This window comes from Schistocerca cancellata, chromosome 9 (assembly GCF_023864275.1).
Source record: "Schistocerca cancellata isolate TAMUIC-IGC-003103 chromosome 9, iqSchCanc2.1, whole genome shotgun sequence".
Classification (NCBI taxonomy): domain Eukaryota; kingdom Metazoa; phylum Arthropoda; class Insecta; order Orthoptera; family Acrididae; genus Schistocerca; species Schistocerca cancellata.
Window position 1 is genome coordinate 206,462,892 of NC_064634.1, and position 19,970 is coordinate 206,482,861.

Below are 19,970 nucleotides of genomic sequence, written 5' to 3' on the forward strand. Positions count from 1 at the left end.
TGTTCCAATGGGAGAGGACCACCCCCATGCCATGCTTTGTGGTATCTGTAGCCAAAACCAATGGCATGTTGGAATGTGGTGCTGACCAGAGGCATTCCGACAGCATGGTGAAGGCCTGGTCACACCCTGGAGACCAGACAAAGGGAGCACCTTTGCATGGAAAGAGATGCAGTGGGTGTGCGAATGTGAACACCCCAGGAATGAACTGATGGTAACAGGCAATTTTACCTTAAAAAAAATAAAAAAAAACACCTGCAGTTCACATAATGACAAAAGAGACATGGCAAGTCAATAATGGCTGTGACAAGACTCTCCATGGGTCAGATAACCTACCTTGAGATGATGTGGCCCTGGTACTCAAGAGATGATTGGGAAAATTTGGACTTTTGCAGACTGCAGCGCAGACCCATGGCCAGAATTTTTGAATGAGTGCTGGAGGTTGTGCAGGTGATTTCTCATAGTATGTCCTTTAATGATGATGTAATCTAGGTAGTTGAAGCAGTGCGGAATATTGTATGTGACCTATTACAAATAGTGTTGATAAATTGGGGGGGGGGGGGGGGGGCCTTGTGACTCCAAACGTCAGCTGTTGGTATTGATTAAGACCAAATGGTGTGTTAATGACAATGATATGCTTGGATGCATCACCCAGGGTAACTGGTGACATGGTTTGGAGAGACCAGTTTTGGAGAAGAATTTATCCATTAGTGTGTGTCTGAACAGTTCATCAGGATGTGGCAAAGGAAATGTGTTGACCATGGACTGTGAATTCACAGGGGCCTTAAAATTACCAAAAATGCTTAATTCATCAGAGTATTTCTTAATGAAGACACATGGTGTGGCACATTCACTAGAGGAAATGGAGAGTGAGCCAGTCCAGCTTCACCTTGACTTGAAAGTGAAGGGCCAATGGAATGTCTCTAGCACGAAAAAATCTAGGATGAGCGGACTGCTACAAGGTTATGTGTGCTCGAAAGTCTGTGGTGCATCCTAGCTGTTGTGCAGAAATTTTGAGCACAGAGATTCCAGTGAGTGATAGGGGACCTCAGCAGATACTATCTGTATGGAGCCTATGTCCAAAATGCCAAAGGCCTAAAAGGCATCAAACCCAACAACGTTTGCTAAACTATTGTCATGGATGGCAATAAAGGTAATAGGTCCAGTCACTGAGTTATAGATGACTTCAGCTTGAATTGGCCACACAAGGGGATTTGATGTTTCCCATATCCCGTGAGGCACCTGTTTACTGGTGACAACTGTGGAAAGCCGAGGTCTAAATGTGTTTGGCCTTTAAGCAGGGAAACTGCCGTACCTGTGTCTACAAGCAGGTGCAGCTGACATGTGAGAATGAAAGTCTATGTAAAAAGCTTATTGTCATCATGATAGGTAATCGGCCCTAATGACAACACTTCCTACATATCCTGATGCTGCATTCTGTGCAGTTGAGTGGCAGACTACCGCAATGTGGCCTTTTTCCAACATATACAGTAGACAGCCCAACAATAGGGACATCCTGATCTGTCATATATGGAGCAACGCAACACACATTATGACAGTACTGGGCACTACACGCTGAAGTTTGAATAATTTGACTTGAGCCCCCACGTGCTACGGCACAGAGTGTGTGTGTGTGTGTGTGTGTGTGTGTGTGTGTGTGTGTGTTACACTCAGCTTAATTGAGTGGCCCATAGATGTGGCTGGTCTCAATGTTTGGCTATGTTTTTCGTCATTGGGTGCCATCTCACACCTGTCGTAAGCTGAAATAAAATATAACAAAACAATGCAGGCAGGTCTTGTGGTGAAATTTAAAATATTGAGTCACTCATCTTGATTTATAATTTGAACAAGTAGCTTATTTTTCTTCAGTATATTCACTATACACTTAAAATGCAGACTGAGGGGCTCTTACATAAGGGCAGCCGTTAATAACTGATCCAACAACACTTCACTATAAAATTCATATGTCACGATCACGGCACTCAACAGTCTATTCACAATTCACAAAATACGCTCTTGTCTGCTGTCCTAAACCACTATATTGTGCTCAACTTGATCATTTTCGAACATCACTACATACATACTTGTCCCCGAAAGTGGCTACCAACCCACTACTATCACCTGATGCGCGGCACGTCCAGCTCTTAGTGTTGCTCAAAACCAACTCCCCGTCATCAAAGATGGCCACCCTATGCACCCTCAAAATGACTGTCACAATCAAAACAATGTTTGACAAAAATAATTATGAATATTCTAAAACTAGACACAAAAGCAAATCTGATACATTGAAAATTATGTAAAATTTACAGGCAATAACAATTTAAAGTCCAATTTTATGTATCTTCCACCATTTTTTCACAAATAATGTCCTTGTGGCACGTGATATTGCTTTTCCCAGATTTCTGATATTTACATAAATAAACAAATAAAAATACATACTTAATTACTCACCTGCCTCTTTAAATTTTAGAATGCTGCCACTAGTTTTGTCTCTTTAAATTTATTTATTACCAAAAACACAGTTTCTCTCAGTGAATCCCATATTCTGACCTCTCATTCAAAATTGGTACATGCTATGCTAAATCAGCTATGATTGCTTGATTCAGCTCTACTAGCTGCATCCGTAGACACTATGTTTATATTAATCGCCACAGCATTACTGAAATATTAGCTTTGGAACTTTCATAAATTTACAATTTTGAAGACTGAAGACAACAATAACTTTTAAACTATTATATATTTTTGTGGCACATCTAGATAATTTAGTTTTACATATTTTTCTGTCCATAAGTGCCAACCCACACCTTCGTGTCACCATTAGGTCTGTTTCTATCAATTTTTCTGTAGAAATAAAACCCTGCCAAGCACTCGGGTTTTTCCAAGGCCGCATAAATGCTAGCCACTCACCACAGCCCCATAGCAACTGCAAGCCATGTGCTCTGTGGTGGGAAACTGCTGCTCTAATCTTCTATCACAGCTTGTATGCTACCAACATGATGTCAACAGGGAGCAGCAGCTGTAACTCATGAGCACTGTGTGGGAACTGCTGAATCAGCCAGCATGCATCACTAGGACACTGTCCTACCCAGATGAAGTGATCATAACTGGGCCACCATGTGCCACTGTAACATCACAACAGGCTTCCAGATGCTGACCAGCGGCATGTGAGACCTCATACAACTAGGCAATGGACAAAACCTTTTCAATGGAGGAGGCCTCTAACTGGAGGGTCCATTGCTCAACATCCTTGTCTGAGGTGGAGCAGATGATAACTTCATGAACCATGATGTCCATGTATTACTCTTTTGACTAAACTGTGACAAAATGACAATTGTGACTAAGGCTGTTGAGGGTTGAGGCCCAGGCGTAATACGACTGATGGGGCTGTTTCTTGTGTTGGTAAAATTCAGCTAAAGTGGCCATGATATGCATGCAGTAGCAGTAATAGGAAGACAGCAACAAACATAAGGTGACAAATAACAACAAGGAAGCTTCCTGCAATGGGACCAATTGCCACAACACCTGATATGAGAAATCCGTGACAAAAACAGAGCATGAGATACCTCCACAACTGTAACATGGAATGCATTAAAATGCTGCCATAGGTCGTGTTCATACTCCTCCCAATCTTATGCTGCCTTGTTGCTTGTCAGGAACTATGGAGGAAATGGAGCCAGAGATGAATTTTTGGAGAGCAATTCCAGCACTGCTTGTTGCATCATCATGATGAGATCCTTCTGTTGCTGCACCAGTGTTTGAATCAGAGACTCCAATCACCACAAAATGTGAAAAGCAACTGCACAACAAAAAACACATGAAGATATGAGCCTACTCATCACCAATGTCTTCTAGTCCCAGAAGAGAGAACACCACACAATGACTGATACAATAAACATTATTAAGTCTAGGAAACAACTTATTATAATAGGTACATTTGCCATAGAGTGGCTCACGAGAACAGTCCAATAACACATATGCAGAAGTAAACATGTAACTGAGTTAGAGCTGGCCAAGGCCACCTCTAAGAGCTGTTGCTGGTAGAGTGCACAGATAAGAAGCTGTGTGCACACCCATGAGTGACGGCTTCTGACAGTTGTCTAACTTCTAGTTGCATCTGATGCCTTCTATGGTGCGCCTCATGACTGCATGCCCAAGTCTCGGGTGTGGATGAATATTGGTCACTACGACTACGACTACTACTACTACTACTACTACTACTACTACAACACATAGCTAATGCCTGGCAAATGTGTCACTGTTCTTATTTAGGTAGCTCCCACTGTTGTTACATTTTTGCAAGTGCAATGGCAAATTTAGTTTATATTCGCATCATATAATTTCTTAACTACAAAATATGCTGATTTTACAAAATATATCATTTGTATACAAATAGCACCTTTGGTATTGTAGGTTGTTGTCAATATTTCCCACAGCTTAGCTAATTGCTTGTGATGTTATCTGAATGTGTTCTGTAAGCCTGAAATGCAGCTTTAAGTAAAGTGTAGTGCTACACAAGTGATTACTCCCTGCAGTGATTAACTTTGATACACTCTCTCTTTGATTTATGTTTGCTCTCTGTTTTGTAATTATTCTATTGTTTGGTTCTCTGTTTAAAAAAAAAAAAAAAAAAAAAAAAAATCAAATGAGTTACAGAACAGTTTCTCATTTGCAATAAAGTGAATTTATTCAACCTGCAATAATTGGTGACCGCAATGTGATGTTTGACGGTCACTGACATGTTGAACTGTGCATTTTGCCAAGAAAGGAACACTTGCATCAACCATGTTATGCATCTTTTGTGGCCTTGTTACTGTAACTCTGTGATGTCAAACATGCTAGCAACTGTAGATGTGCCTACAGCTGAAGCAATCAATTGTGTGTTGGTCAAACCACCACTATTTTGGCAACAGAATCCTGTCCTATGATTCATAAAGTTAGAAAGAACTGCAGATGAGACAAATTATAGTTGCATTGTTGCAACACTCAGCGAAGAAATGGCCGTGGAGGTACAAAACACTCTGGTGTCATCACTGAGCACTACACAGCGAGCAAGAATGCCATGGTAACATTCCTCTTTCAATCTGAAGTGAAGAGATTGGAAGAGCCACTCTGAACTGAAGAGTTTGGGGATCACACTCCATCACAGCTACTGCACCACCCCGAATATTTTAGTGAGCAATGCTGTTAATGAAGAAATCCTGCACAATATTTGGTTACCATGCCTGCCATATGATGCACAGAAGATATTAACAGTGTGTGCTGATGCGATGCACTCTCACAAATCGTGAATCGCATAGTGGAGATGTATCCGTCCATGAGCATCACCATAGTTTGCCTATAGCCTCAGGCAGAAAAACCCTCGGCGCATTACAAGTGCAGATCACCAAGCTCACCACACAAATTGCTGCCTTACAGGCTCAGAGTACCAGTTGCCAATTCTGATGATGATGATGATGTTTGGTTTGTGGGGCGCTCAACTGTGTGGTTATCAGCGCCCGTACAATTATCCAATCTTTTGCTCAGTCCAATTTCGCCACTTTCCTGGATGATGATGAAATGATGAGGACAACGCAAACACCCAGTCATCTCGAGGCAGGTGAAAATCCCTGACCCCGCCGGGAATCGAACCCGGGACCCCGTGCTCGGGAAGCGAGAACGCTACCGCGAGACCACGAGCGGCGGACAGTTGCCAATTCTGTCACCACCACCCACTGGGAAAGCATAACCATTCACTCTGATCAGCAAGAGTCTGCTGGTGACACCAACAGCTCCACGATGCAGAAGTGCAGTCCACCATGTGAGAAGGGATACTCAACAGAATGTGAATGATAATGGTCACTGGCTCTCCAGATGGCAGCCATCAACTGTTTGTGACAAAACATAATACAAAGATACAGTTCCTATTAGACATAGGTGTTGATCTGTCAATTTATCCATCTTCCCATCTGCTGTACTGCAACAGTGATGACTGCTGCCTTCTTGCCACCAATGGTTCTATGATCTTAACACATGGTCAAGCCACATTAACATTAAACTTACACTTGCGGTTCAAATTTGAGAGACAACCCTTCATAGCAGATATAATATACTCTGTACTTATCATTTTATGGACTACTGCCTTACTTCAGTTATCGACATCTCCTTGATACCACTACCAACTTGGTAAGCAAAGGGCAGGTATGTCATGTGGATGATACTGCAGTGTGGATGATAAACAGTGACTCTCCATCCATAGAGCTCCTTAAGCAGTTCTCAGAGATCACATACCAAACACCTACACTAGTGCTTGTGCAGCACTTGAGGGTAGACTATATGTGAACCACACCAGAGAAACTGAAGTAGCGAAGCAGGAATTCTTGTTCATCCTCACATAGGGAATCTGCCATCCATTGAGTAGTAATTGGTTATCTCCACTGCATGTGGTCCCAAGAAGAAAAATGGAAAAAATGTGCAGATTACAGACAGCTCAGTGCCAGAACCATCACTGACTGGTATCCAATACCGCTTATCCAAGATTTCAATTAAACATCCATGGTAAGCACACTGTTACTACGTGAGTTTTACCAGATATCTTTGGCACCAGACAGTGTTGCAAAAATTGCCATCTGCACACCATTTGGACATTTGAATTCACTAGAATGCCTTTTGGAATTTTTAGTGCTGCCCAAATGATTCAACAACTCAAGGATGAGGTTACATGTGATCTATATTTTTGTTATGTGTATATCAATTTTTTTTTGGTCATGTCAAGCTGTGAGGCAGAACAGCAGATTTTTTTCTCATCTTTGTGCACACAATCTGCATATTAACATGTTGAAGTGCACCTTAAGTGCTGCTGAGGTTCAGATCCTACACACTGTCAATGCTCGAGGTGTATGACCGCCACGGAAGTAGTTAGAGAATTATGATGATTTCTTGATGTCACCAATTACTGTCATTGTTTAGTACACAACCCTGCCATCCTTGCTGCACCACTGAATGAATTCCTGCATAGCATTCTGAGGCCAAAGGACGAACTGTCATGGGATAATGAGGCTGATTTAGCATTTACCAAGGTGAAGACTGCAACTGCAGAAACTGTTGTGTTAGCACACCCAGTTCCACAGGTGCCTCTCACCCTAATGGTAAGTGTGTCTGCCTCTTCAATCGGTACTGCTTTGCAGCAGCGAGTAGGTGAACACTGGCAGCCCATGGCCTTTCTCAGTCAAAAGTTATCACCATTGCAGTTGAACTGGTCCATGTATGATCATGAACTGTACACTGCATTTGCCTCCATTAAGAAGTTGCACCACCTGTACACTGCATATGCCTCCATTAAGAAGTTGCACCACATGTTAGAGGGATAGCAGCCCTTATGCCAGCGGCCAGAGAGAGCTTCATAACATCAACTGTACTATTTAGACTATATTGGGCAGTCCACCACTCACATAGTCCATGTCAAGGGAGACCTGAAAATGTGAGCAGATGCTCTGTCTCAGATCAATGTGATCACTGTGCAGTTGATTTTGAAGCTGTCACTTCAGTGCAACAAGCAGACAGTGAGCTGTGAGACTTTTTGACACAACTGTCAGGCCTACAGTTCTGTCATGTTACAGTACCATCATCAAACATGCTACTGTATTGTGATGTTGCAACCACCAAACCACAAAAGTTTGTGACTGTTGACTTTCAGCAGCAGGCATCTGCTCTGTACATGACCTGTCACACATTAGAATATGGGGCACTACAACATGGTGAAGTGAACTTTTGTGTGCCCAAACGTGGACGAAGATTGTGAGAAATATGTGCTCCAGCGTGTGGCCTGTCAACAGAACAAAGTTAGCCAGCATGTCAGGACACTTCCTGGCACATTTGTTCCATCAAACCAATGATTTGAGCATATGCATGTGGATATTGTCAGATCACTCCCACCATTGGAAAGGTATCCCTAATGTCTTACAGCCAATGATTGATTCACGCGCTAGCGAGAGGTGTTTCCTGTGGTCGACATTACCATCACTGTAGCGGCCACATTCTTCTGGGGATGGAGCACCCATTTTGGTGTACCACTATGAGTTACAAAAGACCAAGGAAAGCAATTCCAGTCATGGCTGTTCAAAGCACTCCTATTGGATATGAAGTGTATTAGAACCACAACATACCACATGGCAGCAAGTGGCTTAGTTGAGCAAATGCACCAACAATTGAAAGAGTCTTCTCAGTGTCATGAATCACAGCAGCAGACACAGACATTGCCCATCATTCTCCTGGGTATCTGCACTTTGTTGAAAGATGATCTGAAAGCCACAACCTTGGAACTTGTTTGCGGTCAGCCAATACAACTGCGCAATGCAGACAACCACATTGAACCATCAGACTTCATGTACAAGCTACATGCACAAATCTGGCAGCTGTGTCATGTTGCTCTGAGAGACAAGCAGATGTGTTGCCCCTTTGTTTTGAACAAGCTACTAAGATGTCATTATGATTTTGTATGGCATGATGCAGTACACAAGCCACTGCAGCCACCTTATGGGGAAACTTATTGTGTTATCAGTGGGGAGGAGAAGATGTTCAAGGTTGACATGATGGATACACCAACCACCATCACCACCAACAGACTCAAATTAGCTTTCAGCGCCCCCTACACTGGTACAGGCTCATCCATGGAGATTCTAAATGTGGTATTGACAAATGCACCAGCCACTCCACCACCTGTCACAAATAAGCCACAGTGGACACTAGAGTCTACCTCTGATGACACAGCGTTTGCAAAACATGCTGTTACCGAGTCTGGACAACATGCCTGATTCAAGAGGAAACATCATTGAGACTGAAGAGGGGAGTTTTGAAGTACAGCATTAAGTGAAATGTAGTGCTACACTCACAAGTGATTACTTCATGCAGTGATTATGTTTGATACAATATCTCTTTGATTTATTTTTGCTCTCTGTTGCATAATTATTTTGTTGTTTAGTCCTGTGTCTAAAAAAACCATCAAATGAGTTACAGATTAGTTTCAAATGTTACAGATAAGTGAGTTTATTAAACCCATACTATGTCCTTCATACATGAAGTGTTAATTTTCACATAAAGTATTTTTAGGTTAATCCCTCAAGTGCTAGGTAATTAATTGTAAGACCTATCTGATGATCTAATTAAGTCATTTAAATTGCAGTAAGCTTACCAAGTGAAGAAATTGCTTACTAGGTCCATAGTGTAAAAACTATACCAGTTTTTGTTTTGCAGGACAGCAGAGAATGGAAATATGCTTAGTATTTCAGTTTTCTGTCAACAAAGTATGAAACAGCTGTTAAGGCAAAACATGCTGAATTTACTTTTAGAGCATTTTACAAATAAGCTCATTCCATTTAACCAGTGGTTATTAAAGCTGTAAAGAGCTCATTGTGTCATTGATTATCTGTCCATTACTCTCAATTTTGCAGACTTGTGTAGTGTTCAGGTACATCTAAAGAAAAAAGTCAACCATCTGATACCATGATAACTGGAAAAGCGAATTACCAAACAGAATAATGAGAATACATTTAGCATTAATGTAAACTAAAATTACAAAATCAAAAAATAATGGTATATCTTGTGGAAAGACAAGAGTGTCTGCTCAACAAAACTGGGTTGTGATGGATAAAAAAATTGCTGTGATGGTGGGAAAAGGAAAAAAGAAAAGCTAGACATTAGTATCCTGCCCTAACGTGATCTGATGTAGAAAAATTACAGGATACAAAGATGAGGCAACTACAAAGAGCGAATGTATCCAGCCATTTTCTGCTGTTCTGTCTTCTTCTGTGACATTCAGTTCTCAGTGTAAAATAGAAAACAGTGATAATGATAACAAAACAACTTGGCAATAAAATCACTATTTTTATTGCCTTTGATATCTTTGATAGTCTTTTGTTTCATAAATAGTGACAATATAGAAACCACACTTGACTGCAGTTTATACGATTTAAAAATTGTTGAATGCAGGTTGAAATGTTTAAATTTAGTATGCTGATGCTGCCAGAATGATAACTTAGTTGTGTTCCAAATATAAAACTTACCACTTCTGTTATGTCTTAGGCCATTCACTTCAACTGCCTGCCTGAGAAAGCTGGAATTAACCAGTCTGTTGTAATTGTACTACCAGTACATACAGAAGACAAGGAACGACTTGATGGGATGTCAGCCTTTGCTTTATCCTATGAGGGAAGGAGGGTAGCTATTCTCCGTAAGCCAGAATTCTATGGTCACCGTAAGGAGGAACGTGTCTCCCGTCAGTTTGGTACATCCCACAGAGGACACCCTTACATTAAGGTAAGGAAATAAAAACATAAGTAATTACAATAATAATGTTAAAGAAAAGGACATTTTATGCAAGCCGGTGCATTAATTTTGTACATCTCTAGAACTAACATATTTACAGTGTATTATTGCACCAGCATGGCATATTAATGTACTTACAGATAGCTGATTCAACTTATAGTGGAAGAAGTTTTCAACAACAGTATTTGGCTGGAAAGGGAAAAGATGTTGAGACCTAAAGTTCTTAAGTGCCAGGGCATGTACCAGCAACCAACATTAAATCTGAAACTTCACTGTAGCATATCATGGTGTGAGGCATGTGATTGTGTTAATGGTGATCCATTACATCATGACATAAAGCTTGGTAACTCCCTTGATACTGTTCAGAAACAGTAGGTTATGTGCTGGAACTTTTTTTTACTCCCTCTCTTGTGCCCTTGAATGAGTCCTAGCAGTTTCCCAGCTGTTCAGCTTCATATACTTTTACACTGCAGCAAGAAAAATCCAGGCTGGGAAAGAACAGTACATCCTTGCCGTTGAAGTCTTGTCCTGCTAGCAAACACACAAAACAAAAATTTTCAGCTTCAGGCTTTGTTCTTTATAATGAGAAGAAACTATGTAGAAAGGCAGAAAACTTTCTTATTAACTTAAAATAAACTTTTGTCAGATCTGTGTAAGGCTACAGTATTTTTTCCCCTATGCATTGATGTAAGTGAAAACTCAATTCATAGAAGTTTCTCTAGTTGCCGGCCATACATCTTGGGAAACATTTCATTTTATCACAACAAGAGAATTCTTAGTTAAAAAAAAGTTGTATTCCACTGTTTGGACACTTAGCATTAAAAAGAAAGCTTATGTTTGAAAACTGAAGCTATTAATTTACTCCACATGTTAATACCATTATAAAATCCAATTTCTTCTTATCCTGGAATTGCAATAACGCTTGGAATTCTTCTGTTGTACAAAATTGAATCTTTTTTGAACTTATCATCATTATGAATTCGAAAGTAAAGTTCTATGTACTGACTTGGCAGAAAATCCTAAGAAATTTTCGTCTTATGTCAAAGCGGTAGGTGGATCAAATCAAAATGTCCAAACACTCTGTGACCAAAATGGTACTGAAACAGAGGATGACAGACTAAAGGCCGAAATACTAAATGTCTTTTTCCAAAGCTGTTTCACAGAGGAAGACTGCACTGTAGTTCCTTCTCTAGATTGTTGCACAGATGACAAAATGGTAGATATCGAAATAGATGACAGAGGGATAGGGAAACAATTAAAATTGTTCAAAAGAGGAAAGGCCGCTGGACCTGATGGGATACCAGTTCGATTTTACACAGAGTACACAAAGGAACTTGCCCCCCTTCTTGCAGCGGTGTACCGTAGGTCTCTAGAAGAGTGTAGTGTTTCAAAGGATTGGAAAAGGGCACAGGTCATCCCCATTTTCAAGAAGGGACATCGAACAGATGTGGAGAACGATAGACCTATATCTCTAACGTCGATCAGTTGTAGAATTTTGGAACACATATTATGCTCAAGTATAATGACTTTTCTGAAACTAGAAATCTACTCTGTAGGAATCCGCATGGGTTTCGAAAAAGACAATCGTGTGAAACCCAGCTCGCGCTATTCGTCCACGAGACTCAGAGGGCCATAGACATGGGTTCCCAGGTAGATGCCATGTTTCTTGACTTCCGCAAGGTGCTCGATACAGTTCCCCACAGTCGGTTAATGAACAAAGTAAGGGCATATGGACTATCAGACCAATTGTGTGATTGAATTGAAGAGTTCCTAGATAACAGAACGCAGCATGTCATTCTCAATGGAGAGAAGTCTTCCAAAGTAAGAGTGATTTTAGGTGTGCCACAGGGGAGTGTCGTAGGACTGTTGCTATTCACAATATACATAATTGACCTTGTGGATGATATCGGAAGTTCACTGAGGCTTTTTGTGGATAATGCTGTGGTATATCGAGAGGTTGTAACAATGGAAAATTGTACTGAAATGCAGGAGGATCTGCAGCAAATTGATGCATGATGCAGGGAATGGCAATTGAATCTCAATGTAGACAAGTGTAATGTGCTGTAAATACATAGAAAGAAAGATCCCATATCATTTAACCACAATATAGCAGGTCAGCAACTGGAAGCAGTTAATTCCATAAATTATCTGGGAGTATGCATTAGGAGTGATTTAAATGGAATGGCCATATAAAATTAATTGTCTGTAAAGCAGACGCCAGACTGAGATTCATTGGAAGAATCCTAAGGAAATGCAATCCGAAAACAAAGGAAGTAGGTTACAGTACGCTTGTTTGCCCACTGCTTGAATGCAGTGATGTGGGATCCGTACCAGACACGCAAAAGCGTTACGGATATGATAGATAAACTCCAGTGGAAGACTCTGCAGGAGAGACGCTCAGTAGCTCGGTACGGGCTTTTGTTGAAGTTTCGAGAACATACCTTCACCGAAGAGTCAAGCAGTATATTGCTCCCCCCTACGTATATCTCGCAAAGAGACCATGAGGATAAAATCAGAGAGATTATAGCCCACACAGAGGCATACCGACAATCCTTCTTTCCACGAACAATGCAATACTGGAATAGAAGGGAGAACCGATAGAGGTACTCAGGGTACCCTCCGCCACACACTGACAGGTGGCTTGCGGAGTATGGATGTAGATGTAGATGGCACTGCACAGGAAACATCATCTCTCCAGGTCAGGTATTCCTATATTGTCAAGTTACAATCATGCTAGTATCTCTTAAAATGTTCTGATCATGAGGGTATTGTAGCTTCAGCTTCCAGTGAATTTGATTTCATACATTACAGAACCAGTTTAGGATGAGACAAGTACATTTAAATTAGTTTCAAGGTAGTTCACTTATCATTTCTGATGTAAGGAAATTGTCAGAATTGGTCTCTGCCAAAATCACAATTTTTCACCAGCTATTTTGCAAGGCAACCACTATTTCTGAATAAAAAGAAACTCAGTCCCTTACAAAAAAATGTGTAATATCATTTTATTCCCCTAAACTATTTGTTTCTTGGAATGCTTTAGAGAGTAATTCACTATGTATATCATCTTTTCCACACTGGGCACAACTTTTGGTTAATTTCTTAAAATCACAAAAGTGAAAATTTGACTCTTGTTCAGCACCCAGTATTCAGATTTCAGTTGGACATGTTAATGCATCAGCCTTCCTTGTGTGAATTAATAATTAAAGCAGCTCTCCATGTTAGACTATCCTGTGCAAGCCTCTTCATCTCTTTGTAATTATTGCAAGCTACGTTCACTTGAACCTGTTAACTATTATTAAGCCTCAGTCTCCCTCTAAAATTTGTACCCCCCATACTTTCTTCCATAACCAAACTGACTTTTCCTTGATGCATCAGGATATTTTTCTCATGACAGAATCCTCCTGAGTATTCCTGCTCAGAGATGTGAATGGAGGAATGTCTGACATGATAATATTTTACTCAGGAGGATACCATCATTATACCATACAGTAGAGCTGCATGTCCTGAGTAAAATCAACAGCTGTGGTTTGCCCTGGCTTTCAGCCATTTGCAAGCCATATTAGCTCATTTTACAAGACCAGATCAGGTAGTCACCTAGACTACTGCCCCTCTGATTGCTGAAAAGGCTACTTCTCCTCTTCAGCAGCAATATTGTAGTCTGGCCCCTCCACACATACCCTTCTGATGTGATCCACCTATGGTATGGCTCTCTGAATCACTGAAGCATGCAAAATAACTCCTTGTGACAAGGTCTATCATGCACGAGGCATTTAAGTGGTTGATAATTGGGGCAGCTGTTGACTAGTAGTAAGATACTGTTCCCAAAACTACAGCAAATTGCTTATCAAACAATGGAACTCCAGGCAGGATATCAACAATGTAGGAAAGAACACATTGTTACTTGCCATAAATAAGACACATTAAATTGCAGACAGGCGCAATTAAAAGACACTTCTGGCGTGAGATACTGGAGATGGCAGTCATGTGTGCACGAGGTGTGCTTGCTCGTGAGTATGAGCAGTGTGTGTTTTTCTTTTGCTGATGAAGGCTGTGGCTGAAAGCTATGTAAGCGTCTTTTAATGTTGCCTGTCTGCAACTTAAATGTCTTCTTTACTGTAAGTACCAATCTGTCTTTTCCTTCATTGTTAGTAAATTTCTTTTGTTATAGCTATTATTATATGTTCCAAAGGTAATATCATTAGATCATCATTACTATCACCACCACCACCATCACCATCATCCTTGACCAGTTAATAACTACTGCTAAGGAAGCCCCCCCCCCCCTTCCTCTCCCCTGAGTTTTCTGTCCATTGCAGTCTTTAGCTATGCATTTTGATTGCTGCTCTAACAAGTTTTCTAATGTCACCTACCCGTCTTTTTGTTGTTTTTATGATATTTCCTGAAATTCAGGAATACCTTTCTTGGTATATCAACCATTCATTTGCACACACATGTCCCACATATGTAGATTTCATTTTCATTACAGTCAAATGTATATCTAAATAATTACTTATTCCATTCCAGCCCTTCACCAATCTATCTGTCTGCTTTCTGGTGTCTCCCAGTAATTCCAAACATGTGTACTCCATTACTTGCTCGGTAACCCAGTGGTTTTCACATTAAAAGTCCTCATTGTTGCAAGTCAGGACTGGAAAGAACACTTATAGTAAAATTTGCATACTATAAAATTTTTTGCAGATGCAAACTAGATCATTTTTACTCTTTTGTTTTGTCTATCTAGTAACTGATTTCAGCTGTTCTAGAGACAAAAACTCTTCAGCTCATTCTATGACTTATTGTATACTTTCACTATTTTCTGTTCAGTGTGTAGCTTGTACATTATATTAATCTCCTTTTAATTGATTTTTCAGACCTGCTTTCAAACTTGCTCTATTAAGTTATTCCAAATGTTGTTGAAGTTTATCAGGACTAGAGGCAAACAGAACAACGTCATCAGTAAATTTAGGCATGTTCAATTAATACATATTCTCAGTTTGACGTGTATAAACTGTAGTTTTGGTGGGAGAGAATCTCTTTGCCTGACTCCTCTTTCAATTCTAAATTTTCCACTATTTGGGTTCTCTAAGGCTGTCAATATTGATTTGGTTGAAAACTAAAATTTTTCTCAAAATCGGTGAATCTCAGGCAAGTGGTAATTCATCCTCATAAATCCCACTTCTAAAGCCAGTTTGTTCCTCTGTTTGATTTAAATCCAATACTTTTCCTATGCAATTTGTAATTTTATCAGATAGCATTCCAAGCAGTGAGCTCAGAGGCAATATGAACACATATGCCAATACCATGAATAATAGTCATGTCACATATGAGTACATAAGAATATTACCAGCAGCCCAACAGCAGTCATTTCCATTGGACAATGGTTGAGTACTTGGTGGAAAGCCTGTGGCATTTTAACCACCTGATGCAGTTGGAAGACTGAGAACATTTTGTTGAGTAATATCAGCCTTGTATCAGTTTTGGGGAATTGTCTTGTTCTGCAAACCTTCCATAAATAATGTTGCGAGTTCCTTTTTTATAAGGATTTCCGTATGTTAAGCTATATTTATTGAGACACTATGTATAGGTATATCTCATTTATTTGTAACTTGAATGACTTGACACACTCATGTGACATTACTTTCAGGGTGTTAGTATATTCATTATTAACTGCAGTATCTACGTTTGTATTTATTTCTTGAAGCATAAAAACATGTAATGACATCTTTAAATCCTTGTACAGTTCTTTCTATGTTTTTCATTAATGACAGAATTCAATTTCTGCTCAACACAAGATTCTGATTTGTTTTCTTTATATTCTTGTTTTCAGTAATTTCTCTTATCAGATTCTCATTCTACTTCCCACATTCTCTTGAAGACATTTGTGATTAATTGTGTTGTGTTCTGTAAGTCTATCATGTTCCTATTACTTATTTGAGTCCCCTGTCTTCTCTTTCATACTGGCTTTTTACATTTTGACAGATGGGAATGAAATCATAAAAGCTATTTCATCAGTTGTATGAGTGCATTTAGGCACATTAAGAGAAGCTATCAGAAAAATAAGTCTATATGACCATGTCAGGATCGGAAGTCATCAGCATCCCAAACAAACATCCAGAATATTACCCATTGCTTTACCAATGTAATTTCTACTTACGCAGAGCTGTCATTGCTCTACCATTGTCATAAATTCACTGCTTAATATTTCAAAATTTGGCTGGTATCAATAATCTGTATAAGTGTCAGTACCCATATTGAAGCAGGCCACTCCTCTCTGTCTGTAAAATGCGTGTGTGTGTGTGTGTGTGTGTGTGTGTGTGTGTGTGTGAACTGTCCTCTGGAGAAAAAATGACAACTGAGCAACATTCGCAACATCTTGTTGTATATTTCCCTACCAGCTGTTCAGTGCTTTTGTTATACAACAAATGGTTGCCTTTTCTCACATTAGTTTTTATATTCCAACTGGGTTTTCCCATATAATGTTAATCATGCTAATGTTATTACATATCATATAGTTTTAGATATGTTAAGACACAGATTTAAAAATGTAGTATGTCTTTGTAATATATCAGGATTTTGTCCAATTAATATTAACCCTAACTCATCAAAATCTGTCTTTCACGGCACATATTTATAAGAGATTGAATCACTTGAATTTTCACAACATTTTGCCTTTTTTTTTGTTGTGTAATTAGTTTTTTGCATACATAATAGCTTTCTCACTATGTTGAAATCATGCAAGCAATTCATTACAGATGATTTATGAAAGTGGTGACTGGTTAGTCGGTGGTGACCTGGAGGTACTTGAAAGGATCCGATGGAATGATGGACTAGACAGCTATCGTCTAACGCCACTTGAACTTCGAGCAAGGTTTAGGGAAATGGGTGCAGATGCTGTTTTTGCATTCCAGCTTCGAAACCCAATCCACAATGGACATGCATTACTTATGCAGGTATGTCTTATCTTTCTTTCTCTAATATAAGACTTGTCAGTTATCAGATTTTAAATAGTTGTAATATTATGCCAACTTTTAATTTTTTATATGCAAATTCAGAGTTTTAAGGGGTAAATTAGATTTTCCATAAAAGCCGTATGTTTCATAATTTAATAAAAATATTCTACTTTATTGCAACTGTAGACATCTTTATGGCTGCAAACCTTTCATTTTTATTATTTTTATACATAGAAATCCTTTTTTTTCAGTCATTCAAAAAATGCAACAAATTTTAGTGGGACATCATATGCAGCTTAGAAATAGCAATATTCTACATTATTTTTCTTATAAGTCGCTTAATTTTCTTTCTATAAAGATGCTCACTGGGAGGTATCTGTGCAGAATTTCCTGAATTTCTCTTGTAAATAACTGTCAAGGCTACTGTATTTCTAAAGATAGTTTTCTAGTTATAAGTCCTAATATTCTGATATAAAACTTAAATAAGGAGAATCAGTGACAATTTCCACCAAGTAACGATGTAGTGTGGGTTATGCAGCAGGGCGTGGTAGTGCATGATGACTACAAACAGTCTGGAAAATAAAATCAATTTCTGTAGGAGGAAAATTAGTGAGGAATTCTTAATTCATGGTGAATTGGAAGCAGTGGTTATGCAATGGAGGATATAGAATGTGGAAGAGAGGATATATTGTTACAAAACATGTTATTAACAATAACACTATGATTTTTCAACTGTCATATAATTAGAGGTTTCTGGGTCCATTTTCTTCTCAGCAGTTAAGATTTGAGTATAATAAATGTAACCTATTTTGTATTGTCAGCTTCTATTCTTCACCTAACAGACTTCCATATATTCCTCTGCCATGTCACAAAATGCTCTATCATGTGAGACTTAAAACTTGTATTGTGCCTGTCAGATCGTCAGCAGTCATCTTTAGTGTGGTATACAGAAGTAACTTTTTCTCTAACTGTTCTGTCATGAACTAAACGCTGTACTTCCTTTTACCAAAACTTTGTATCATCTAAGAATAAGTTTAGGCAATATATTGAACTGTCTGTAGAGTTTTTCTGCTATATTAGGTCTTTTATAGAGATGTGCTACATTTGATTCCTTCCTGTCTGACTTATTGTACATTAGGCTCCTTACATTAAATATTGCTGTAGTTTAGAATCATTTATCTATAGTCACACCATTCTCATATATACAATAACTGTATACACTTTTAGTATTATGCATTCACAACATGATAATGTCATTTCCATTGTGAAAGGACACAAAACGAAGGCTCTTGGAGGAGCATGGCTTCCGGAAACCAGTGCTGCTTCTGCATCCTTTGGGTGGTTGGACAAAGGATGATGATGTGCCCCTGCCAGTGAGAATGGAGCAGCATAAAGCAGTATTAGATGAAGGAGTACTCGATCCAGAGTCTACCCTGTTGGCAATTTTCCCATCTCCAATGCAGTATGCAGGACCCACTGAAGTTCAGTGGCACGCAAAGGCTCGAATGGTAAGTACTGTGTGAGAGTCTCTTTACGTAATACAGATATTTCTTCAACAGAAAAAGATTGTTAAGATGCTCACTTACCAGTATGAAAGGTAAAAGTAGGCCCATAACCATCATAATATTTGACTGAAAGCATTTAAAATATGGACAAGGAACTTTTATAACATTATATCAAAAGTGACAATCTTCTCTCCAGTTCAGTCCTGACATGTTATGGGAATTGTCATGGCAGAAGCTGGTAACTCCACCCACTGTGGCGCTTCTTCTATGTAGGACTTTTGAATTCTGAGAATAGTTGCTATAACCCTCTGTCCTGTTGAATAATCTCTCTGTGGCTTTGAATAATGGATTGACAGTGTGTAGCAGGGCAAGGTGGGGCTATCCTACTTGTTCTTGTACCAGTCCTGATGCCAGTATTATATTTTTCCCTTTGCTGATATCCTTTCATTCTTAGTGCTTATGTGATAGTGACATGAAGAAACTAATTTCTTTGTCATCTGTATTTCGCAAAATTTTATTGTCCACAGGACAGTTCTCAGATTACTGATGATAAGGTTTGGCAGTGCTTCCTATAGCTCATTCTTCAACTGTCGGAGCTCTTTCTCTTTCCATTTCTCTTGAAGTTAGTCAACAGCTTCAATGGTGGACAAGGTCTGGAGACCCAATGGCAAAGAAGGTGGAAGAACCAACTTCAGCATCGTCTGTATTCCATGTTAGGAGTGGCTGTAACAGCCATCTGTTCTCCACATTACGAGTGGCCTTTCCTTCTGCTGGCAGTAGCTCTAAAATGCTTGGTGACAGGCTATGTGACAAGCTGACCATAAAAATTCTGTCACATGTTTATGAAAATGTTGTCTTCTGGATCTGGTACAAAGGCTAGGGCATACCCTGCAGGCAACGCGCGTTGGCATGGCCTGGTCAGCATGAGAAATATGCACAAGCGTTACCATCGCACGGGTGCCGACGGCTAAACAAGCTAGCCCTTGCATCCTGTCTTGCAACACTCAATGCTGGCACCATGACTGGATGGTACAATGAGCTATCTTAAGTCCTTGAAACCTGATGCATAGACATCTGTGTGATTCAAGAAATACGGTGGAGCAGAAGCAAATCATACGACATTGGATGCGGTTACAAGCTGATGTATAAGGGCACGTGCGGAACAGCTAGTGGCATTGGCATTATAGTGTCATCCAAGTCTGATGGTAATGTCTCTGAA

General features: G+C 39.6%; 1 protein-coding gene across 8 annotated transcripts in view; it reads left to right on the plus strand.

Annotated features, from left to right (window-relative positions):
• The window catches only part of LOC126101564 (bifunctional 3'-phosphoadenosine 5'-phosphosulfate synthase), a 375,366-nt gene that overhangs the window by 323,959 nt on the left and 31,437 nt on the right, over positions 1-19,970 (plus strand). For all 8 annotated transcript variants that reach the window (XM_049912203.1, XM_049912204.1, XM_049912206.1 and 5 more), the window contains 3 exons: positions 10,054-10,287; positions 17,049-17,246; positions 18,518-18,754. In XM_049912203.1, coding sequence (XP_049768160.1) covers positions 10,054-10,287; positions 17,049-17,246; positions 18,518-18,754 — 669 coding nt within the window. The remainder of the gene's footprint in view (positions 1-10,053; positions 10,288-17,048; positions 17,247-18,517; positions 18,755-19,970) is intronic.